This window comes from Mustela nigripes, chromosome 6, assembly GCF_022355385.1.
Source record: "Mustela nigripes isolate SB6536 chromosome 6, MUSNIG.SB6536, whole genome shotgun sequence".
In the NCBI taxonomy this organism is placed as follows: Eukaryota; Metazoa; Chordata; class Mammalia; order Carnivora; family Mustelidae; genus Mustela; species Mustela nigripes.
Window position 1 is genome coordinate 79,485,391 of NC_081562.1, and position 25,421 is coordinate 79,510,811.

Genomic DNA, 25,421 nt, shown 5'->3' on the forward strand with positions numbered 1-25,421 from the left:
AACAACTTAAAACACAATTTAAAGAGAAAAAAATTTATTGCAATATAAAATGCACTTATAAAATGTCCACAGAAGGCATGTAATTCTTCACTGCTATATAAATTTACCTGGAATACTTTGATCACCTTCTATTGTTATGATGATGTCACCTAAAACATATTATAAACAATGAGTTATACTCTATAACAAATGCATCACTGATTTTCAGCAATCTTGGTTTAATAATAATTAGTTTTAAGACTATATAATCACATCTATATTCTGGAATGTCCATTTACTTTCATGTAGTGTAGTAGAATTTAGACTATAATTGCACATGAATGGTACAGAAAAACATTCGCCACCAAATTATTTTATACCTTCATGACAGGTTTTACATTCTTTCAGATTGAAAATACAGGCTTCAGCTATTGTCTGCAACACAGCTCTAGGATTCTCACTGCAGTAATTTGTGTGTATGTGTGTCTATGTGGGTACCCATGGAACGGCTTAAAGTGTATCTTTAGTAAACAAGTGCAACATTACTGCCAATTACTTTGCATGTTTAAATATTATAGTCTGATTATTTGTAAACAAACAAAACCCCACACAAATACTCTTAACTCTAGAAAAAAAAATCCTGTCAACCCATTATTCTAATATGCTTTACTTGAACACACATTGAATTTTTGAAAGGTGCATATAGTACCTTAGATAATAAGGTATAAAAATGTGTTTCATATTTTATACTATGAAATGTGCATTTCTAATGTTTTATGCAGCATAAAGTTTTTAGATCAAGAAATTCTAAATCCTGGATCCCCACAGTTCATTTAGAAAACTCTCCAAGTTATGGCTCTTGCAGCAGGTTTATCAGATTTAACATGACCAAGTGTTCTATCTTCTTCCCTATTTCAAGTATCCAAAAAAAAAAAAGGCTCAATTTATGTAGGTCGTAACTGAAAATGCAAAGCTTTAAACAGTTAAATGTGTTTTGAAATAAGATATAAATTGAAAAAGTTTCTTAAGTATTTAATTTATATTAGGCTTATAAGTATTAGGACTTTCAGATAATTTTATTAAATCTGAGTATTTCCTCAAAAATAATAAAGAACACAATTTGCCTATTAATATATAGTTCTGGGATTCTGCAGAAAAATCAATCTTGATGTTTAAGGCTTTTCAACATTGTTGACCTTAGTTTTGTTTTCTTTTTAATGATGTTAATTTAATATTCAATCTGAACATAAGTATTTAGCCTCAAACTACTTAAAATGAAATGACTTACTTCTGAAAAGAAAACTTCAAAGCACTAGAAAGAGAATTTACTAAAGCTGTTTAAATGTCTTTCAGTGTCATCAGAAATCCTGCAGTATAGAAAGTATCTGGTACCTTTAAGGATTCAGAATGAAGTGATCTTCTGAAATTCTAATGCCAGTTAAAAAAAACAAAAAAGTCAAATAGAAAAGACTGCTGCAATAAAGCACTGAATCTAAAAGTTGCAGACATGATCCCATCACCTGAGAGCTAAGAACTTCTTCTCAGAGTCAGCAACTTCTCATCTTTACCTAGGCACATTAAGTTCTCAACTGAGAAAATAATCCAACCTGGTCCTTAACATATTCATTAAGTAGCATGAATATTTTAAGGTCTTTCTCCCTTCAAGAAAAAAACTTGATGTCTCACTAAATAGTAGGAAGGAGTGTATCTTACTTTGAGTCGTTAGACTTTCTGGAATTGGCCCAACTGTATAAAATTTTAAGAAATGTGTAAAGTATGGAATCATTATTACTCTGTGAAAACATTGTGACAAAATTAAACATCACTATGTCGAACCCTTTTCTAGCATTAACTCAAAAATAGAAATCATGAGTCTTCTATAACCTTAATTTTAAAAACACACAGAAGTGAAAAGTGCTATTTTTCAAAAAGTACAATTTTTTCCCTACAATGTATCAACATGGAATGATTTCAGTTCTCCCGTACTAAAAGCTGGACTTTTAAAAAACTAGTGTTGTAATGCTTAATATAATGATTTTAATCAGCAGTGGCTTCACTTTCAGCAGGACCCCTAATAAGTCTTCGAATTCCTCTTTTTCCTGCAGGACCTTTCGGTTTAGCAAAACTCTGCTTATGTGCATGCTGCTTTGGGTGTACTTCTTCATAAAGGAAGTCTGCTGTCAACTCATCCCCATTGTCTATTTCAATCTGTAAGAGATGGAATCAGTCAGGTGTGATCCTATATGAAAAAGACAATATTCAAAACTGAATACAAGCAAGGAGCCAGTTTTCAGGTGTGAAAGCTCACAAATACATACATAATACCCATTCTAGCAAGAGAAGAGAGTATCAAGGACCATATGTAAATAGTTTCACTTTCACCTTTGGGGGGGTGCACTAGTTGAATACATAATCAGCAATAATAATTTGCTAACTGGTTCCCTCTTTCTTCTCCTATTTAACTAATGTATAAGAAGCTACCACTATATTCTCAGGTTGTTCTGCTTTGGTACAGTATACATAATCAAGAAACCTTACTCATCGGCCCCTTTGTTACTTGAGTCACTTGAAATCTAAACAGGGCCAAATCTGGCCTGAATTTAGAATGTGTTTTACATTTTTAAAGGGATATAAACATAAAATAATAAAATAAACAAGAATATGTAACAAAGACCATATGTGGCATAGTGAAGCCTAGAATAATTTCTATCAGGTCTTCTAGTAGAAAAAGTCAGCCAATCCTTGCTAACCTTAAACTTAAAAAGCTTGAAGGGTTCAGTACCTAATATATTGGTAGTTTTAGGGACCTGTGTTTTTTTTTTTTTTAAAGATTTTATTTATTTATTTGACAGAGAGAGATCACAGCAGGCAGAGAGGCAGGCAGAGAGAGGGGAAGGGAAGGAAGCAGGCCCCTGCTGAGCAGAGAGCCCGATGCGGGACTCGATCCCAGGACCCTGAGATCATGACCTGAGCCGAAGGCAGTGGCTTAACCCACTGAGCCACCCAGGCGCCCCAAGGACCTGTGTTTTAATGAGCTGAAGGCTCAAGAATAAACTGTATCTTTCCCCATGCCTCATTTGCATTTAAGAAAATAAATTTAATAAAATCAGTAGCATAGCTCCCCAAATTCAAATGTTTATGCCCATTCCCTCCTTTCTCAACAACTAGATTCTCATCCATCCATGATTCAGTTATAAATGGAGACTGCAGTTCCTTATTCATAGCAACTGTTGAGACAATCACAAGTATGTAGCACTAGCAGCACTGTCCAACAGAACTTGCTGCAATATGGAAATGTTCTCTAAATTCTGCACTGTCCAATACAGACAGTAGCCACTAGCCACAAGTAGCTAATGAACACCTGAAATGTGGCTATTGTGATTAAGAAACTGAATTTTAAATTTTACTTAATTTTAATTTAAATTTAAGTAGCCATAGTTGCTTATGGCTACATATTAGAGAGTAAAGACCTATAAGGATACTGGAGAAATAACAGATCACCCTCAAGAACTTAGAGAAGACCCTAACGATTTATGATGAGAACAAGGAAAAAAATACATCCATTAATAAATCATAATACATCACAAACTACATGGAAAAGACAATAAAGATCAAAGAAAACCTGAAATTTAAAAATAGATAGGTAATTTTACCTTTCTAATGACATCCATTTGTAGTTGTCTTTCTACAATTTCTAGCAGAGGGCTCTTGCAGCTAGAATACAGCATCCGTTCTCTTATACTGCATGTGTATCCAGGCATCGAATAAATAAAAACTGTAAGTTAAAATAGTAAATACAATTAGCAATACATCAATTAAAGCAAATACTAAGCCTCACAGAACTGTAAGTCCTCTGAGCAAGAAGTGATAATACAGTGCTAAAAAATCAGTAAGCCAACTGAAAAAAACATGGTAAGACAATATATTATATACCTATGGACTCCAAATAGTCGCCTTCATGGGAATGTTTATACAGGAAGAAATGGTAACGTGCTGAATCCTTGGGAATCCTCTTTGGCAAATCTTTTAGTTCCGTATTTGTTGTGTTGGCCAAAATTATAATCTCATTTTTTATATCTATTTCCTGTCAATAAGAAATACATTCATTAAAACAGATACACAGCAATTTCAAATTTATAATTAAAAAAAAAAAACCTAGGAAACAAAGGGAAACTTACATAGGATTGACTTTTCATAATGAACACATTGTCGCATAGTTTTAAGAAAATTAATTTAAAAAATCAGGACACAATTTTAAATCCATTAAAAATAAACCCTGTATAAGCCATGAGTCACCAGCAACAGCAGCCATTTCATAATAATCACCACGTATCTCTTACCAATTGCACATAGTTGAGCTGTCTGTTACTTAATTGTTCCAAAGCCTGAAAAGCTTCTCGAGAAATGGGAAATGCTACTCCTTGTAGTGTCTGATGCTTAGTGTCCACACCCACGTCAGTCTGTACCTAAGTATGACAAATTTAATTTAATGAAGTTTTAGCATTTAGCAGTCATACAGCAAAGATAAGAAAACCCAGTCTCTATCAAGTGCCATTCCACCCTATCCATTTTAATATAAGTAAAATTAACACTTTAAATACTATGAACTTAAAAAGCCAAGTAATTTTTCACGTTTGTTCCTGTCTGCTAGCATTCTGTCAACATGCAGAGTGCATGACACATCTTTATGAAATGTTGGGAGTGAACACTTGAGTGAGTATGCAGTGTTAGTGGGGCTTTGAGGGGAGGTTGTTTCTATGTTTGGTTTGGCACATTTGCAATGAACTATGTAAGTTCCTGCAAGTGTCCTCAGATTACACCTTTAATTACAAAATTTTACTTGATAAAATTTATGAACAGTGTGGTATCTATACAATATGTACCAAACTTTACTTTGTTCTGTTAGACAAAATGCAACACAAACACCATGCATTGAATCGAAAGGAGTACAAACAGTATACAAAGACACAACACAGTTCAACAAATTATACTACTGCAGAAGTTCCAGACTTTGAGCTTTCATTACTAGAAGAGTACTTCAAGAAAGCTTTCAATGCACATGTTTTAAGACTTGTATACTCAAATGATAGCTAGTATAGGGTCTCATTTGCAGTGTTGCAACAGAAAGTCAAATAGAAATTTTACTTTAAAAAAAAAACGAATGGAGATTCTACAGCATAAATGATACTGGATAATGAAAACATCATAAAACATATGCAAATGCATACCCCAATACGATCCTCTGGGTTCTGATTGCAAGGAATAAAACAAACTATCAAACTTAAAAAAAAAATCACATAAAAATCTTTACTCAAATAACTTGAGTTAAAATAATATAAAGATAGATCCTTGCTATCAGGTTAATATTAAATAATATTCAATCACTTTCCAGACTGATTCCTACTAGTTGGTTACTCAGACTAGGGAATAGTGATTTCTGCTACTTGTTCTTTCCTATAAAATTTCAGTAAAAATATAGTAGTTATTCTAACTTGTAACTAGAAGAGCTGCAGTAAACACATTAGAAATATGATAAACTCTAATACGGATGAAATATATTGACTCTAACGTAACTGAGCTAAACAAGTACTCAAAAAACCATCTCCCATATATACATACGTATCCATGTAGTGTCCATTGAAGTTCATTTATAGAGCTTCTGGAAATACTAACTATCTCATAGGATTTACATTTTACTCTCTTTAGTCACCAAACAAAATAAGATGATAAAACAATAGAATATAACAAAACAAACCTGCTTCAGCAACTTCATTAGATAGAATTTTTTGCCCTAAATGGGTAACACACATTTTCCCCATTTATTTAGTATTTGAAGTACAAAGTTAAAAAAAAGTTGTACTTCAACAGGAAGATTAACTATTCTGATAACACACAAATATAGGAGAAAGCTACTTATGAAATTCATACAAATTTTAATATTTACTTTTAACTTTTTTCCTGAAAATACACTGAGCACATAGTCTTGTCTCTAAACTATACAGAATAAATGCAAGCTACCAGACTTACTTCTCTAATTACCTCTATATCTATAATTAAAAATATCTTTTCAAACACTTAAAATCTTGCAAGAATATCAAAACTGTAATTTACCTCATTAATTTTAATCTGCCGTAATTCTTCCTCAGCTGCAGTCAAGGGGGCAGGAGAAGACTGTGACACCAAGTACTTTTTATAACCATTTAATGATACATCTTCCTGTAAACAGAAATGGATTGTTACTAGTTATTCCCTAGAATGGATTGTTACTAGTCATTGTTACTAGTTATTCCCTAGAAAATCTCCATGAAGTCACTCTAGGAAAAACAAAATTATTAATTTAACAGAAAAAAATTTTCTTGAAGATTTTATTTATTTATTTGACACAGAGAGAGACAGTGAGAGAGGGTACACAAGCAGGGAGAATGGGAGAGGAAGAAGCAGGCTTCCCACTTGAGCAGGGAGCCAGAAGTGGGGCTTGATCCCAAGACCCAGGGATTATGACCGAGCTAAAGGCAGATGCTCAATGACTGAGCCACCCAGGCACCCCAGAAAATATTTTGATTAAAAAATAGTATCAAGAATTTTACTATTTCTTATTTTTCAAAAATTCTCTATTGTATAGGCTTCAAAAAATCTTAAGGGGGAGTATTTACTCATTTCCTAAAGTTTTCTAACTTAAATGGGTATGAGTGTGTTGGTGATGATGCCAGTCACATGATGAACTTGGTCATGTTCAAGTCTATAGGACAATTGTAATTAACATTCTGGGGAAATCTGCCTTATAACTATTCAATAATCAACACATTCAGATTCTGAATTCTTTATTATAATAATTTATATAATTTCTCTATAGTTACTCATAGAAAATGATTGTAGCTTTTTATTTTTAAGGGTTTTTGATTTTTTTTTTCAAAGATTTTATTTATTTGACAGACATAGATCACAAGTAGGCAGAGAGGCAGGCAGAAAGAGAGGAGGAAGCAGGCTCCCTGCGGAGCAGAGAGCCCGATGTGGGGCTCGATCCCAGGACCCTGGGATCATGCCCTGAGCCGAAGGCAGAGGCTTTAACCCACTGAGCCACCCAGGCGCCCCTGATTGTAGCTCTTATTTAAAAGAATAAAATATTCTAAAAAAAGTCTACTTTTTCATTGAAATTTTGTGATTTGAAAGCAGCAAAGGGAGAGGGAGAAGCAGAGTCCACACTGAGCAGGGAGCTGAGGTGGGGCTTGATCCCAGGACCCTGGGATCATGACCTGAACCACCCAGATACCCCACCATATAAATTTGCAACAAATTCTTAATCATAATTTAACTAATAAATGTCAAAAATATCTAAAAATTACCATCTCTTTCAAGGAGTCTCTCATTGTTCTGAGCCTGTTTCCCTATCCTTAAAATGAAAAGGTTGAACTAAATGGTTAAACTAGATGATCTCTAAGGTATAGTGTAGTTCCTAAAGACTAACGAAAGATATTCCAACCTATTTTAAAAGGATTAGTACATGTTTTAGTCAACTTGCTTATCATATGAAATACAGTAATATTTTCTCTTCTTTTTATGTTTAAAGATTCATTAGTCTGATTTCCTATCAATTACCCATTCCTAGGAGTTCTTATATTCGTTTAATTGCAACATGTAGAATCCACATATATAAAAATATAAGTTTTATACCTTTACTGTTCCAAATACTTCATCTTTAATGTGGCCACCTCCAAACTCCTTTTTCAGAGTTGCTCTTGTTGCTGCATACAACATTTTCTGACGAACCTAGTAAGTTGTGAAAGTTTACTTAGCAGTTTATAGATGAAAACTATTACTACAAGAGAAAGTACTTTCTAAAGGTATTAAAATCTTCAAAAACTGTGATAAAGCTGAAGTATATGTGTATAAATAGCCATCTATTAAGGTAGATTTCAATTTATAGTAGGTTGTATTTTACAAAAAGTGGGAAAATAAATTTTTAAAAATTACTCACTTCTCAAAGTATACAATGAGTTCAAGAATTTAAAAAAAAAAACTACTTAAAATACTACTTTATAATATGAGGAACAAAACATCACTTGAAGTAACCTGGATACTGACACTTTACATTCTTAAACAGCTTAAGTAGTAACATCTGATCTTGCAAATATAGATCAGATGTTACTACTTAAGCTGTTTAAGAATCAAATGTTCATGGCACATGTATGGCATATACCATTCTATGAGGAACACAAAGATGAAAACTACTACATATAAACTCTTATTAAAGAATCTAATAGCAACTGTTGAAAACTATTAAAGGTAACTAACTGCCAACCAATAGAAATATTTTTATAATACTGAATCGTCAAATCCAGTACTCTGAAGCAGTCTGCTAACTTTCTTAAAAGAAATATTTGCATGGATGCCTATCATTTGAATGGTAGCTATTAAGAATATTTACTATAATATTCAATTAGGTCTCAGAAGTATTCAAAGTATTAATGTCAGAGCATAGTCATTTATATATAATTGCTAAAGATATTTAAATTTAAAATCAGTAATAATTCTATTCATTTGAAAGGCAAGACTTCTGAATCTAAGTACATTATTCCTGATTCCACATTACCAATAGAAGGATTTTCTTCATGATCATTCCCTTTTATGGGAAATAACTATTGCTTCATAACTTTCTCTTGGCCTAGGAATATTTCAGGAAAAAAAAAAAATTCTAGCATTTAATGTTAAACAAGTTACAAAAGAAATTACTTACATGAGAATGATCTGGAGACCAGGCAATGAATATCCATTCATATCCCTGGGCATTCTGAGAATCTAACCTGAATAATATATAGCACGGCTGTTTGTCCTCCAGTAGGGGTAAAACAAAGGAATCATAATCCTTATCCCAGGAATCTGAGGGCTGACTACATGATCCAATCACAAGTTTCTCTATGAAGAACAATTTTTAAAAGATACATGAAATGTTTTAAATGCCAAATGGTAATGAAGAAAAGAATAAGCTAATAATACAGTTATCTCTATTACTATTATTCACATCAAGGAGTTAAAGTAGGGGGCACCTGGATGGCTCAGACAGTTAAGCGGCTGCCTGGAGTGTGACAACGGCTGCCGGGTTGTGATCCCAGGTTCCTGGGCACTGCACCAGCCTCCCTGCTCAGGGAGAAGTCAGCTTCTCCTTCTGCCCCTCTCTCTACCCCCACCGCCCCACCGAATTGTGATCTCTTGCTCTTTCAAATAAATAAATAAAATCTTAAAGAAAAAAAAAAAAAAACAGGAAAATTTTATGACTAGCATGGTTAAAATGTTAAAAAACACAAGAAACAAATGATAAAATTTTATTCATATTTTAAAACAGTTGAGTTGGACAGTTGAAAAATAGGTAATTATAGTCTATCTTCCAAAATGTTTATGCTGTAAGTTATCAACAAAATATGTATTATGTGTTATTGTTCAAAGGCAGAATTCCTGAAACACTGAAGTGTGCAATAAGAAATATTAAAACCATGTTTAGTGCTTACTTGGCCATGAAGCTACAAATAAAACATTTTGTCCAGAAGCATAAATTGGTGCAGCCATTTGGCAGAATCAAGTAAAACTGTGAATGTTCTCCACATAAAAAATCTTTTGCACGTACGTTCACTGCATTATATGAGAACAGTAGAAGCTGCAAGTAGCCAAAGTGTTCATCACTAAGAGAATGATGACAGAATATGTGATGAATTATATCTTATTATATTATATATTATTAAGTGAAACTTAAAAATAGTGAACTGTCGGGGCACCTGGGTGGCTCAGTGGGTTAAGCCTCTGCCGGCTCAGGTCATGATCTCAGGGTCCTGGGATCGAGTCCCACATCAGGCTCTCTGCTCAGCAGGGAGCCTGCTTCCTCCTCTCTCTCTGCCTGCCTCTCTGCCTACTTGTGATCTCTCTCTGTCAAATAAATAAATAAAATCTTTTAAAAAAAAAAATAGTGAACTGTCAAAACTAATTACAAAAATAATGTTTAGAGAAAAAAAGACACAGAATAAGACATCAGTTTACATGAACTTAAAAACTCAAAACAGCACTATCTAGGGATACATATAAGAACTGCAGAAATATGAAAATTCCTAATATAGTTGCCTCAGGAAGAGGAGGTCAGGAAGTGAAACAGAATATTAAGTCTAAAAATTAAAATATTAAGTCTAAAAATTAAAATATTAAGTCTAAAAAAAGCTGAAGCAAATATGCTAAAACATTAGCAGTTATTAAGAGGAGATGGAAGTATTTGTTGTTTTATTTATTCTTTATAATTTCCTTATTTAAAAATTTTCCTTAAAACAAAAAGATCAGAAAATGATTTAGGAAAGAATATGATTTTCCTTCTGTAGTGATCCTAGTTAGACAAACTTTTCCATTTTAGTCACTTATCTAGTCAGTTAGGAAGTGATGGCTTTTAAAATTTAGTTCAATATTCCTAAAATAAGCTGCTTTACAGTATATGTTTATTCCTATTAAGTGTGGTAATATGTATTTACAACAACTGCATATTTTTCAAACTACTCTGGTATTTTTAATATATAAGTAGAAAATGAAAAGCAAATTAAGTTTACTTCCAGTTTGTAAAAGAACAAGTTATTCTTCCAAAGCAAAATTATCTCCAGGTATTTAAGAAATTAGACCAGTGGAATATTTTAAGATACTCATTTGTGAGAATATTAATTGTCCAAATTCAAATATAGCCAAATTAAAAGATTCTCCCACCCAATTTCCCTGGTACCGAATGATTTTGAAATGATCAATTTACGGTTTGTTACATTCCTAGAACTTTGTCCCAAAAACAAGAAAGGGGGAATCATTTCTTCACCACAAACTGCAATCAAGTGGAAAAGACAGAAGCTTGAAATCCTTTGCTTCTACTTCAAAACTAACTTTACTGAGTAACAATTCTAAAGTAATGTTTTTGGGCAGATGGGGAGAGAATCACCTGTTTACTGATTTCCATTCCAGACGGAAGCATTAACATTAGAAATGGATTGTGGTTCAGAAACTGAGACAAAAAGTAAAAGAGGAAGATGTCACACTAAAAAAGCATCTTTCTGTTTCCCTGTCAAGTTCAGAATTCAGAGGGTAGGTAGCGGCCGATGGGACATGACCAAATGTACAGGATCCACCTTATCTAAAGGCAAACTCTGAACTTGCTTCACATTAATTAATAGTTCCAATCCCTGACAATGTCTTAGGCATTTAAAAATATAACATTCAATAATCTAAGGACAAACAGTATTTAAAAATGTGTAACTAACCATTTTCAATAGATATTTTTAGAAGTCTGTATTTTCCATTTCTTGCTCTGGCAAAGATATCTTTAACATCCTCACTTGCTGTGGAAAAAGATAAAGACAAGTAAACCCATGTTTTATACTCACGGATTAATACTTTCCAATGCTACTTAAATAAGGAGAAATGAATTGTAATATAAAAAAAATCCTGAGAGCATAGCATCCCCTTTCTATCAGTAATTTAAACTGTAAAACTTGAAGATGTTAATAGTGGACACTATACACAGCTAAGAAACAAATTAAAATAGCTTAAAAGTATATTAATACATTAATTCTGTTTTAGCTAGATAATTCCAAAGCAGAAATAATACTGGGAATTAAAGTATTAAAGTTAGGGGTGTCTGGGTGGCTCATTGGGTTAAAGCCTCTGCCTTCGGCTCAGGTCATGATCTCAGGGTCCTGGGATTGAGCCCGGCATCTGGCTCCCTGCTCGGCAGGGAGCCTGCTTCCCCCTCCCTCTCCGCCTGCCTCTCTGTCTACTTATGATCTGTCTGTCAAATAAATAAATAAAATCTTTAAAAAAAAAAAAAGGAAAATATTAAAGTTATTCAAATCTAATAATGAACAAATTACAATTTTAAAAAACACCACTACTGCTTGGTTGAAAATTGTTGAAAACCTTTCATTCTCTTCTAGTCCAATTTCAAAATTATAATAAAGAAATTCATTTTTATATTTTCACATTAAAAACAACAGTAAGTATCAGATATCTTATCCCGATTAAAGAGAAAATCAATAAAATACATTCAAGCTTATACTTCTGGTAATACTTTTCTAACTCGTATTTCTCAAAAAGCTACAGTTCACTAAGCAAATACATATTTAATAACCCTCCTGTGCTTATTAAAGCTTCAATTTCATTCTGATTTCCCTCTTGGGTTGTACACAAGAACAAGAACCACTATTTAAGTAGTGATCGTTGTAAGACTCAAACATGAAAATCAGTAACAACATATTTAAATGTCAAACTAACTCGGACAAACAAAACAGTGTTTTTAGGTTTGAGAGTAGTTTGTTGTGTTTGTGTGTGCAGGGAGAGCGGTAGGGTGGTCAAAGACTCCTAGGAACATGAGTAAATGTTCTTCGGGGGAAAAGATTCGTTGTCTATTAACAGGAAGAGCGTGGGCTTATATTAGCACTCGTTAAGTAATCGCGAGTAACCCCGGGATATATTATTTGATTCTGATGAGGTGAGCGCTTCCAGACTGCCCATTTTCAAAGCAGGAAATAATGGAGGTCAGATATAACTGCACATTGAACTGCCTTCACGGGATGACTGAGCCACAAAGACCAGACTTTTCAGTTCCCTGGGGAAGTACCTAAGAGAAAGATCAAAACACCCCGTACTCAGAATTTCTCAGAACATAAATTCCTGTTTCCACTTTGGAAGAAAATGCGGAAGAGTCTGGGAAGCACCTTCACTGGAAATGAAAAAGATTCCAAGATCGTTCGCTTTTTAATCAAAATCTTTAACAACCTCCTTCACAGAGTGAAAGGCAAATTCGCCCGTCTCTCTGCAGCAAGAGGAGCCCAGCCGGCTCCACGGTTCCAGATCTCCCCTGCCGGATAAAAAGGGGGAAAGTTGGGCTACCATCAGGGGCGGTGGAAGGCACGCCCCCTTCACCCAGGTCTCCTCGGAAACCAATTTCCTTCGCTTCTGCGAAATTTCGGGTCAGTCTGTAACGTGGCGGCGGCCGGGCCGGGCTGGGAGGGACGCAGGCCGGGAGCGCCCGGGACCAGAAAGCTCGGAGAGGCGCAGAGGCCCGCCCGCCCGCGAGATCGGCTCCCTTCCCCCGGGCCCGACTCCAGCCCTGCTACTCCCGCAGCCCGCCCGGCTCACCCCGGGCCTCCCGGGAGCCCCTTCCCCGCGCGCCGCTCCGGGGGCCGTTACCTTGGATGCCGGTCTGATGGGACATGGCGGCGGCCGCGGGCTCCCGGCTCCGGCGCTAAATGCTGAGAGCGGCCCCGGCCGGCGCCTCCAGGAAGTGGCAGCTCCTCCGCCGGCCGAGGCGCGTCATCAGCCTGCGACCCGCGGCCGCCCCGCCCAGCTAGGCCGACCGCGTCCTCGCGCGGCCCTGCCGCCCCCGCGCCCCCCTCCCCCGCGCGCTCCACGGAGGTTTGCGAATGCATCCCCACCCCCGGAGCTCTTCCCCAGCTGTCTCAGGGGGTCCCTGCCCTGGCACTTGCCGACGCTTCTCCGGTCCCTACCCCCGTGAGACCCCGCGGAGCCCACAGGTTGGCCCTGCTCTTTGCTGCCTGCCCCCCAGCGACCCTGTCGACTTCGCCGTTCGCTGGTTCAGCGAAAAGATGCTCAAAAATGTAAATGACCATTTTACTGAACATGTATTTTCAATTTTAAAAAGATGTGCACAGTATCTTTCTTGGTTCACTCTTCCGGTAATCTATACAATATAAAGGGTCACTCCTTTCCCCGTTTTTTAAAATGAGGATTAATGTATAGGTGGTCGCCCATCAAAATATCCCACACTTTTAAATTAATCTCAGACTGTTAACTTTTCTTTTTTTCAGTTGGGTCCATTAAGAAACCAAGTTTTCCTTTCTCTTCATTCCAAAAAGAGACAGACCTTAAAAGTGAGAAGGTTAGCTGATTTGAATACTCCTTTGGGGTCAATTTTATCCCTGAAAACTATGTTTGCCGCTGTACTTTAGAGTGGCCGTTTGTTCTTGAATTAAGTATTTATTCAGGATTCACTGGGATAAATTTGTAAGATAACAGCAGATATTATTAAAAATTCTTCCCCATTTCTGCTCTTAAGAACGTGTATTTTCCTCCTCTAAGGTAATTTTACACTTTTGTACTACTTTTCTACCACCCCCAGATTATAGTTCCCTAGGTAGAAAACTGGGTCTTTTGTTTTTAGGGACTTGAACTCACGAATATACAAAATTACAATCTGCTTATCAACAAATACTTTCTTCAACCAATAATAGAAATGCAAGTTAACAAAGTCACTCTTCAGATACAATGTATTTTTTGCTAGCCATTAACTATCAGGCTTGCAATTGTTTTTCTCTGCCAGGATCACAGAAAAGAAGATTGCTATGTTCTGTTCCTTGTTATCTAAACTTTGTTTCTCAAACAGATCATCATACTATGGAACAAGTAGAATTTAGTCTGAGTTTTGTAACTTATTTGGATTTAAGAAATCTAGATAGAGTTTCGTTTTAACCAAATTCTTACTGACACAACAGTTCTTTCTGATTTTCCAGTTTTGATTGCTTTGTTGAGCAGAGAGAAAATTGCAGAGTTCATCTTCAATTTTTTGACTGATTCACATCTTAGTGACTGGGGAAAATTGCCTAAGAAGTTGGCATTGCTCAAAAGTACTGATAAGAAAAAAATAATGGTCCCATGTGTATGCTTAGAAAAGACTGTGATGTGACTAGTGCTAAAGAATAGGAAAGTACAGTTAAGTTGGATAGGACCACCCTGGAATGCAACAGAAAATGCTTATTTTTTGGCAGTACAGTAGTTTGACTACTGCAAGGGCCTTGGTGCATTGTTTTTCAAAACAGCAGAGTTCCTCTGTACAAAACAGGAAATCTGAGAAGGGAAAATATTTGCTAAGCTATAAAAAGCATAGCCAAAATGATAATTTTTCCTGCTCATCAGTGCTTCTACATATATTTAAATAATTTCCTCTATTTAGCTATTTCTATGTATGTGCAAAGAAAATGGATTTTTAATGCTTTCATAGGATGTTTTATGAAAATATTTCTTGCCCATATTGACTATACACTTAAATTTCACTAATTTATTATGTATGATGTTTATTCCAGATGGAGTTAAAGTTTGGCATTGTACTAACTTTGTAGAAATAATATATTGAATCTATACAGTGCTAGCGCTGCATATATTTCACCTAAGTAGGCAAACAGATTGTGGTAGAAATCCTGTTCCTTTGGTTAATCTATCTTGCTTACATCTTTAATTTGATTGCAGTCATGACTTCTTGCCTTAACTTTTTTAAAAATTGTAATCAAATATATATAACAAAACTTATCATCTTAACTATTTTTTAAGTGTGCAGTTCAGTAGTGGTCAATACATTCACCTTGTGCAACCAGTCTCTAGAACTCTTTTCATTTTACAGAATTGAACCTCTGTGTGCATTAAACAACCCCCTCTTTCAATACAGCCCCCAGGTCCTGGCAAGCACCATTCCACTTTCTGTCTTTATGATTTTGACTACTCTTAGTACCACATGTAAATAGAATCATACAGCATTTGTGTGTGTGTGTGTGTGTGTGTGTGTGTGTGTGTGTGTGTGTGACTAGCTTATTTCACTTAGCATAATGTCCTCAAGATCTATCCATGTTGTAGCATGGACAATTTCCTTCCTTTTTAAGTTTGAATAATATTTCATTGTATGTATATACATACCATATTTTGTTTATCTATTCATCTGTCAGTGGGCATCTGCATTGCTTCTACTTTTTGGCTATAATAAATAATACTTCCATGAACATGAGTGTGCAAACATGTATTTGAGTCCCTGCTTTCACTTCTTTGTGACATATTTCAGAAGTGGAATTGCTAGATTATGTGGTAATTCTGTTTTAGCATTTTTGACGAAACTCCGTATTATTTTCCCTAAGAGTTACACCACTTTACATTCCCATCAATAGTGTACAAGGGTTCCAGTTTCTCTACATCCTTGCCAACAATTGTCATTTTCTGTTTTCACTTCATTTTCATTTATTTCATTTATTTTCATTTTCATTTATTTGTTGGGCATTTGTATATCTTTTTGGAGAAATGTCTAGTCAAGTTATTTGTCCATTTTAAAATTATGCTGTCTGTTGTTGAGTTGTAGGAGTACTTTATATATTCTAGATACTAACCCCTTATTGGATATATGATCTGCAAACATTTTTTCCCATTTTGTGGGTTTCTTTTTTTGAAAGATTTTATTTATTTATTCATGAGAGACAGAGCGGGGCGGGCAGAGGAGAAGCAGGGTCCATGTGGAGCAGGGAGCCCAATGATGTGGGACTTGATCCCAGGACCCTGGGATCATGACCTGAGTGGAAAGTAGATGCTTAATGGACTGAGCCATTAACCATTCTGTAGGTTTCTTTTTTATTTTGTTGATTGTATCCTTTGATGCACAGAAGTTTTTTTTGTGTGTGTTTTTTTAAGATTTTATTTATTTATTTGACAGAGAGACAGAGATCACAAGTAGGCAGAGGCAGGCAGAGAGAGAGGGGAAGCAGGCTCCCCACTGAGCAGAGAGCCCGGTTCGGGGCTGGATCCCAGGACCCTGAGATCATGACCGGAGCTGAAGGCAGAGGCTTAATCCACTGAGCCACCCCGGTGCCCCTGAGCAGAGAAGTTTTAAATTTTGATGTAGTCCAGTACATCTTTTTAAAAATATTTGTTGCTTTGTTCTCCCTTTAACTTTGGAATATCTTTGCTAATCTTCTGAATATCTTCTAATATCTTCTAACTTTTCTTCCCTAAGCTTTCACTGCTTTATAAATGTCATCTATAATTTCTATTTACACTTTCTCACCTCTCACTCCTTAAATCCATGGTTTCCAAAGTGTGCTAAGGTGCCCCAGCCACAGTGACAATGCCTGGGGGATACTGTAAATTTTTTTAGGGAAACACAATACTGCTTGCCATCTTTCTGACAACACAAAATATTGGCATGAGATAGTTCAGTTTTAACGTTAGATAGCTCTTCATTCCTTTACATGGTATCATATCTTTGAAAAGCTGGATTTCTAGTAGTTGCTGTGATAAAAGTCCACAAGGGGTTGAAAATCAATGAGGAACAGGAAATGACAGCAGCTGGTGTCAATCTAATTCCAAATTTTAGGAAGTTGTGTAATGTGCGTTAGATACATGCATCCCATTAGCAATTGTGATTATTTAAAACTAAAATCAGGGATGCCTGGGTGGCTCAGTTAGTTCCGTGTCTGGCTTTGGCTCAGGTGATGATCCTGAGGTCCTGGGATGGAACCCACCGTTGGGTTCTCTGCTCAGTGGGGAGCCTGCTCCTCTCTCTCCCTCTGCCCCTACCCCTCACTCTCTCTTCCTCAAATAAATAAATAAAATCTTTAAGAAAAAAAGACTAAAATCAAATATATTTTTTTAATTTTTATGTATTACTTTTTCAAATAGCTACTAAGTTGCTAGTATGTAAATACTGAATGAGTTTTTTGGAATTAACTACTTAATGAACTGTTCAGTATTTCTTTTGACCTAGGAACACTAAAAAAAAAAAAAATTAGATACAAATGGACCCATAAACTAGGAAAGTTTGGGACCTTCTGCCTTACCACCTTTGCATGTGGCTTTATTCATATCACTATTGAAACTATTTTCCTTAAGATTACTTATTTATTTATTTGATGGACAGAGATCACAAGTAGGCAGAGAGGCAGGCAGAGAGAGAGAGGAGGAAGCAGGCTCCCCACTGAGCAGAGAGCCGGACGAGGGACTCGATCCCGGGACTCTGGGATTATGAACTGAGCGGAAGGCAGAGGCTTTAACCCACTGAGCCGCCCAGGTGCCCTGAAACTATTTTCTTGAATGTGACCAGTGTCATCCTTCTTAATAACAAAATCAATTACATTTATTCTCAGATGTTTTATTAGCTTCCTGTGGTTGCTGTAACAAATTAGCACAAATTGGGTAGCTTCAAGTAACAGAAATTTATTCCTTCACCAATCTGGAACCCAGAATCCAAAACCAGGTATCGGCATAGCTCCCAAAGGCTTTAAAGAAGTCTCTTTCCTTATCTCTTCCAGCTTCTGGTAGTTGTTGGAACTCCTTGACTTCTGACTGTATTGTTTCAATCTCTGCCTCTTATGCACTTACCAAATCTCAGTTATTGCCCAAGCTAATTCCTTAAAATCAGTCTCTCTCTCTCTCTATCTATCTCTGTCTGTCTCTCTCTCTCATCACACATACTTCCCACTGGCTCTATTTCTCTGGAGAATCCTGACTAACGCCCTTTAACTCCGTCCTTTCTTCTTCACCTCACTTTGTTAATGTATGTAAAAAATGAAGTCCTCACATCTTTAGCAAACTAGCCCTCCTCTAGACGTCAGTGTCTCTCTTATATGATATCACCACTTAAAAGCAGGCCCTTCTAATCTGTCACAAAACTGCCTCCAGACCTGGGGGGACTTGCTTATATTAACCACATTTCTGGTGTCAGATGTAAAAGTAACATAAATGATGATTAAAATACTTGATTTTAGAACCATGAGGTTCAACTCTTGTATATTCAATCTATACTCAGTAAATCACTCTTCTCAATTACTTAACAGAATTCAATGAAGTATTAAATCGAGTAGGCAACTAATGTTCCTTAAAATAAATTATTTCATCTACCCAGTTCCCTCACTTTTGCCTGTTTCAAATCTTCCTATTCAGCTCTCTTTTCTTTCTCTCTTTCTCTCTTTCTTCCTTCTTTCCTTCCTTCCTTCTTTGCTCTCTGTCTCACTCTTTCTTTCCTAAATCTTACAGATTCAACTGGTTTTGCTTCTGAAAGCAAAACCCTCCTTTAGGTTTCCTTCTTTGGTCTTGTTACTCTACTCTTCTTACCTTACCTTGTATTATTTTCTCTTTTGGCCCCACATTGACAAATCCATACTCAATTGTCAAGTTCATTTCTTGAAATCCTTTTCTCACTGGCAAGTCCCCTGCATGCTGACTCTCAAAGCCTCCCCACTGCCTACAAAAATTTGGTCCAAGTGATGTGGAGAACAAAGGCAAAAGAAAAAAAAATGAAACTTCCTTAAAATTAACAGCCCATTGACAAGTACTTGAGACAAGCAGAGTGACCTTCCTCAAGGAGCTTTAGCCCTCCTCTATGTTAATACTTCGCTAGAGGCAAAAGGCAACCTTACCTTGACATTAGCCAGAGCTCCATGATCCTGTAAAAAATCCCTTTGGAAACTTCCTGTATCTCCATCACTCTAAAATATATGTTAGCAATTATATTGCAAGCAAATGGCCCATCGATATACATCTGAAGGGTCTCATGACTAAGGTTTGTTTTTTTGTTTTTGGCAGAGAGAGAGAGAGAGATCACAAGTAGGCAGAGCAACAGGCAGAGAGAAAGAGGGAATCAGGCTCCCTGCTGAGGAGAGAGCTCAATGGTGGGGCTTAATCCCAGGATCCGGAGATCATGACCTGAGCTGAAGGCAGAGACTTAACCAACTGAGCCATCCAGGTGTCTGCTCATGACTGAGCCACTTAGGCGCCCCCTCATGACTAAGGTTTTACTAGAAAGTAGTAAATGACCTTTTCCTAACAATAGCTAGCTACTCCATGTCCTGGAAACCTTAGAGACTTACTACCTCCCAACTTGAAAGTACATACTATTACTACCCCAGTGCACCTCTTTCTGCCTACAGGCCTTATCCCTGTGTTTTAATAAAACCACCCCTTTTGGGTGCCTGGGTGGCTCAGTGGATTAAGCCGCTGCCTTCGGCTCAGGTCATGATCTCAGGGTCCTGGAATCAAGTCCCGCATCGGGCTCTCTGCTCAGCAGGGAGCCTGCTTCCCTCTCTCTCTCTCTCTGCTTGCCTCTTCTGTCTACGGTGATCTCTCTGTCAAATAAATAAATAGAATCTTTAAAAAAAAAAAAAAACACCCCTTTTGCACTGGAGATGTCTTAAGAATTCTTCCTTGACTATGTTTATTCCTAAACCGCAACGTTTCACATCATAAACTCCTCAGCTTGGCACCCAAGACTCTCTGAAATGTCTTTCCCAATTGTGCCCAGTGCTTCAATCGAACTTACGCAATCACTCCTAAAAATGACACTAATACTGTCTTTATCATACCGTTTTCCTAATTTGGAAGACAAATCTCATTCTCCTAGCTATATCCCCAGGTCTTTTTCCGTGGTCTCTGCTTTTCAATCTTGAAGCCATCCTTTGGAACCACACTAACTTCCATGAAGCCTTTCCTCAGCCTCAATTATATATGAAATCTTATTTCTTCAAATGCCATTAGTATTTTGTGTGTCTATTTTAGCACCCCATTACTCTTTCTTGTGGTCACAGATGTACATAAACTTACCCCAGTCATCATATCAGACTAGGTAGTCCTTGATATCAGGGGCTTTTTTTTCCCTTCTTTTTGCATCTCATATTCATGTAGTACTCCTTCATTCATTTGTTCATTCATTCAAAACATTAAGTGTTCTGGAATTGGGGGTTTAATCATGATCATAGTGCTCTGAAAACATTTCTGGAATTTAAAAAGTCTTGATGATTTTGCTTTTCACGTGGGAATTGATGTTGTGAAGTCGCTCATCCTCTGTGAAACTGGGAAATGAGAGTACTGAATGGTTTTCCAAGAGTGCTTTTTTAAGTTACCAAATTGTATGATTCTTTGGTCATTAAAATGATGATATATTCACTCAGTAAAGCTACTGTTTGGGAATGCTGCTGATTTGTTTATGCAATTAAACTGAATTTCCTTTGAAGAATCTTCTTTAAAAAAAACTTTATTTTTATGGTAATTATGTTCTTAGAAGTGACTGCTCAAACACTTATTAAAATTGCATCCTCTAACCCTTGCCTCTTTCCTTAAAAATTAACTGATTTAACAGTGACACCTTACTTTTGGCCCTACCAACTGAAGTATTTTTATTTCCTATTATTTATATGTGCGCGTCCTTTGCTCCAGCCACAGATATTTGCCCACTTTTCCTCATCTGTTATGTCTCTGGTCAAAATTAAACATTTGTCAGAGCTGTCATAATAATATAACTTGTATGATGGTTTACAGTTTTCAGTGAATATATGTAGGTTTATTTGAGCACCAACACAATCTCATCTAAAAGGCTGAATGAAATATTAATCAGGTTTTTTATTTTTTAATTCTCAGAGATTTGGAAATTGAGGCATAGAGAGGGGAAGTCAACAAGTTTCAGGGCTACGACAAGTGTTTGTAAGAGACAGAAACCATTTAAGACAATGTATGCACATAACAGGATTTATTATAAGGGTACAGAAAAACTCGGGCACCTGGGTGGCTCAGTTGGTTAAGCAACTGCCTTCAGCTCAGGTCATGATCCTAGAGTCTTGGGATTGAGCCCCATGTCAGGCTTCCAGCTCCATGGGGAGTCTGTTTCTCTCTCTGACCGTCTCCCCTCTCATGCTATCTCTCGTACTCTCTCTCAAATAAATAAAGAAAATCATTTAAAAAAAAAAAAAGAAAGAAAGAAAAGAAAAAGAAACTCACAGATCCCAGGGCCCTGACGTCATTTTTGCTTCCCTCTTTCTCTCTTCCTTTCTGAATGGGATCTTCCTACCTGTACAGTCAAATGGCAGAACGCGGCCACCATACACATCCCAAAGTGACAGTCACAGTTGTAGCCATTTGTGGAGATTCAGTAATTGTGTGTAAGTCTGAGTTCCAAATTCCTAGGAGAGCATGTGATGTACCCTGCTGGCTCACATGTCAAATCACCTTTTTTTTTTTTTTTTTAAGATTTTATTTATTTATTTGACAGACAGAGACCACAAGTAGGCTGAGAGGCAGGCAGAGAGAGAGGTGGAAGCAGGCTCCCTGCTGAGCAAAGAGCCCGACGTGGGGCTCAATCCCAAGACCCTGGGATCATGGCCTGAGCCAAAGGCTTTAACCCACTGAGCCACCCAGGCGCCCCTCAAATCATCTTTGATGGAAATGGCTGGTTCACCCAATATACACACTGCCCCAACAATGAAAGACAATAGCCACTGGAGGGAGATGGATCTTGGGTGTGGGAAACAGGCTTAGATTTCCTACTTTTTACAGTTTGGTGGAACTGGTTCTTAGAACCTAAGTTATAAGTCACTAACTCTAACATACAGAGAGGCAGTTAAATAACGTAAATGAATGAAGCTGACAGGTGGGGATGGTGTCATCCAGAAAGAGCATAGGCTCCGTCTAAAGAGAGCTGCTACTACTCAACTGTAGCTTACAGATGCTCCTTGGGAATTTGGGCTCAGGATAAACCTTCCGATTTTCAGATAAACTCAGAATTGGGATTTTATGAAAATCTCTATATAAATTGATGGAAGTGAACCATTTCATTATACTTTGTGAGATAATTATATAATAAAGAGCTGTATTATTTGCTTTAGGCTTTCCTACAGGGTTTCTTCTGTAGGAAAATAAAACCCTATTATAGGAGAAAAAGCCGCATAGAAGCTATATGACCATGAACTAAACTTTTTAACCTTTCTGGGCCTTAATTTTGTCTAATGTCAATACCAATGTCTCATGGTTATCATGGAAATCAAGTGAGATATGATTTTTAAAAATCTTTTTAACTTGTGTTAGGTGCTCAATATATGTTAGGCTTCAAAACTGTTAGTTAGAATTAAATCCGAAATAATAAAGTGTGTTCAAAATTATATGTCATTAGAAACAGAGCAAATAGACTGAATTTCCAAACATCAATAGCAACGATCTAAGGTTGGTTTCTTATATAGGTTCATAAAATCACAATGTCACTGTTAATGGCTATGTCTTATTTAACATTTTCTTAGAGTTATAAAGCATCAAATAAGAAAAATAATTCTTGGTCATTAAAAAATAAATATCAAACATTAAGCAATTTTTATATGAATGTGATTGTAATCTCCAGCAATCTGTAATAAACACCTGGCAAGATTGCTAAAATCTTTAACACAATAGGATGTATCACAGAAGATTCTTTCATTCCAATCAGGCTCTGTGTTGTTTGAATGAGTCACCAAAGAAAGAGAACGAAGAGTTTGGGTTAAAGATCAGTTCAAGCAAATAATATCTCTTTATTACTCTCTCCTGAGTGAAATCTGGGCTGAAGTCATCTTAATAAGTGGTGTGCATTTTCTAATGAAGGATACAGGGAACACTGGGTTCAGAAGAGTTGTTGATAATGATAAAGATGCATATTGGAATAGAAGTGCAGGAAGGCACAAAGCAATCAGCTTTTTAATGTACTATTTATAATGGAATTTTCACCCTGGTTTGAAGAAGTGCCTTAGCAACAGAATCTTGAACCTCATTGTCATGATCTCTAAGGTCTTCGTTGTGGGTAGGATGGTTTAAATGGCTACTGGGGATATTTGCAAACCACTTTGAAAATAGACTATTCTCTCTCTTTTCTTGTTTCTCTGTCTTTTCTAGTGATGTTAATTAACACCTAAAAATCTCCTCTAACATTTAAATAGCATGTACAGAACAGCCTCCCTAGTACTAAGTCTACAATGGGGGGCAAGTTCCTATGTCTTTTAAGTATTTTTATAGTCACAGCAGAGACACTCTAGCATTTCTACGTTATGGGAATTTAGGACTAGAATCTGCAACCTGATTGGAGAGCAGTGTGAAGGGAACTATGAAGCTTACAGAGCAAGGGGGTTTGTGCTTGTGTGTGTGTGTGTGTATGTGTATGAAATAAATCTGAGAAAACCATTCACATCAAATAATTTGGAGAGCGGTCCAGCTGGAGCTAAACAAGTTTATGGAAGAGTTAAAAATCCCTTCATCCTCATCCTAAACTACCTTTTGGAGATGACTGGAAACTGTAGTCAAAGGGTTGAAATAAAAAATAGATTAACCTTTTACTAGGTTAGTACAAGTACTAACAAAGTCATAACAAAGGCTTTAGATTACAGGTTCAATATATGTGTTCTGTTTTTTAGAGGTAGGCTAGATTAGTGTGGTGACCTTTATTTAGGGACTTGCCAATAAAGGACTTCACTCTTACATTTTACACGTCAGTGATGGGAACAGTAGTACAATGAATCCCAGAAAAGGGATTGTTCAAAAGTCATTGAAATAATCATATTGGATCATATGTATTTATAATGCTTTAGTAAAGCTTTTGGTGAGATGGACAGGCACCACACAATATTCTTATTTCTTAACAAGAAAACAGATTTTATTTGCTGTGACAAAGTGCCCAGATAAAAATGGATAAAAATTTACATTTCTACCTGCCTTTCATCCAGATATGGCCATGTGATTAAGTTCTAGCCACTGAAATGGAAAAGCTGTTGAGTGAGTCTTCTGAAAGGTTTCTTAACCCAAGCTAGAGAGCAGCTGAGGACCCTCCTATTTCCTGTTAGAATGAGGATCGGATGGCTGGAGTTCCAGCTGCTGTCTTGGACCTCACACAGCCTTGATGGTAAAAGCCACAGGATAGTGGAAAAGAGAGATGAAGGGAATGTTGGTCCCCGTTCACTGTGGCTCTCTTCTACATGGCTCTCTTCTACCATGTCTGGTAGAAGAAAAATAACTTCCATCCTATTTAAGCTACTATTATTTCTAGTGTCTGCTACTAACAGCCAAATTTATTTCATAAGAGAGACATTTCACTCAGCAAAACTGTTGTATATAAATACATCTTATTACACAGCTCTTTAGTTCATAGAGAGAGCTTGGATAGCAGGTTTGTAAAACGAGAGATGTTGCATTCTTCAGATTGATTTGGTTCTTGAATTTTAGAAAGTAATTACAGAGAATTGGGACACAGGTTTAAAGGTGAACTGCAGTTGGTTGATATCGTACATTCCCTGTGTGTAACAAGCTAGACAGTGGCAAGGACACATTTTAATACCAGTAACGTGCACCCTGGATTTATTACAGTAAGTAGAAAGTGAAAATATACCAATGAGAGAAATGGCAAATTCTTACTTTTGTGCTACTCAATTGTTAGGTTGGCAAAGGTGTCACGAGTTACTCCAACCCTTCCATGTACTTTTCATTTCTACCTCCCAGTCTGTCATTCACCCTTGCACTTGGCACTTCTGATCAACCTTGGTAAACCAGTTGACTTTGATCCTATGACTACGCTGGGGTCTCTCATTAAGAAAAAATTGAGTCTGTCACTGCGGATCCCAGATTCAATTCCTTTTGGCTTCACTCTAGAATTCCTGTGCTTGGAGTCCCAACTCACAGACTCAGTGGGTCCATCCCAGTTGACCTCCCAGTAGTACCTTTATCAGCCTTCCGATGATGGTGGGGCTGTGTCATTCAGGTTTTCTGACCCGGTTTTCCTCTTTTACATTCACATCTTAATCCCCCTCTCTCTCTTTTTCCCTTTTCTCTGGAATAACATCACCGCTTATGTCTTCCCACTCTTGGTGTGTGTTGTGACCAGCCCATGTGGG

At 36.8% G+C, this 25,421-nt stretch overlaps 2 protein-coding genes across 3 annotated transcripts in view; one reads left to right on the forward strand and one right to left on the reverse strand.

Annotated features, from left to right (window-relative positions):
* IRAK4 (interleukin 1 receptor associated kinase 4) overlaps positions 1-2,167 on the forward strand; it is a 53,117-nt gene extending 50,950 nt beyond the window's left edge. The window contains exon 12 of the mRNA XM_059402942.1: positions 2,085-2,167. Within this exon, the coding sequence (XP_059258925.1) occupies positions 2,085-2,099 (15 nt within the window). The 3' untranslated portion in view covers positions 2,100-2,167. The remainder of the gene's footprint in view (positions 1-2,084) is intronic.
* Positions 18-13,289, reverse strand: TWF1 (twinfilin actin binding protein 1). 2 transcript variants are annotated; one of them, XM_059402946.1, is made up of 10 exons: positions 13,177-13,289; positions 11,250-11,327; positions 8,714-8,892; positions 7,651-7,746; positions 6,091-6,195; positions 5,208-5,228; positions 4,320-4,445; positions 3,913-4,063; positions 3,633-3,754; positions 18-2,187 (listed from the first exon to the last, which is right to left on the reverse strand). In XM_059402946.1, the coding sequence occupies exons 1-10, from the start codon at positions 13,199-13,201 to the stop codon at positions 2,017-2,019; spliced, it is 1,074 nt and encodes a 357-aa protein (XP_059258929.1). In that variant the 5' UTR covers positions 13,202-13,289; the 3' UTR covers positions 18-2,016. The 2 variants fall into 2 exon arrangements, with proteins under 2 accessions (XP_059258929.1, XP_059258928.1); XM_059402945.1 differs by lacking the exon at positions 5,208-5,228 and having other exon boundaries at positions 13,177-13,216.
* Positions 13,290-25,421: the final 12,132 nt, after the last annotated feature.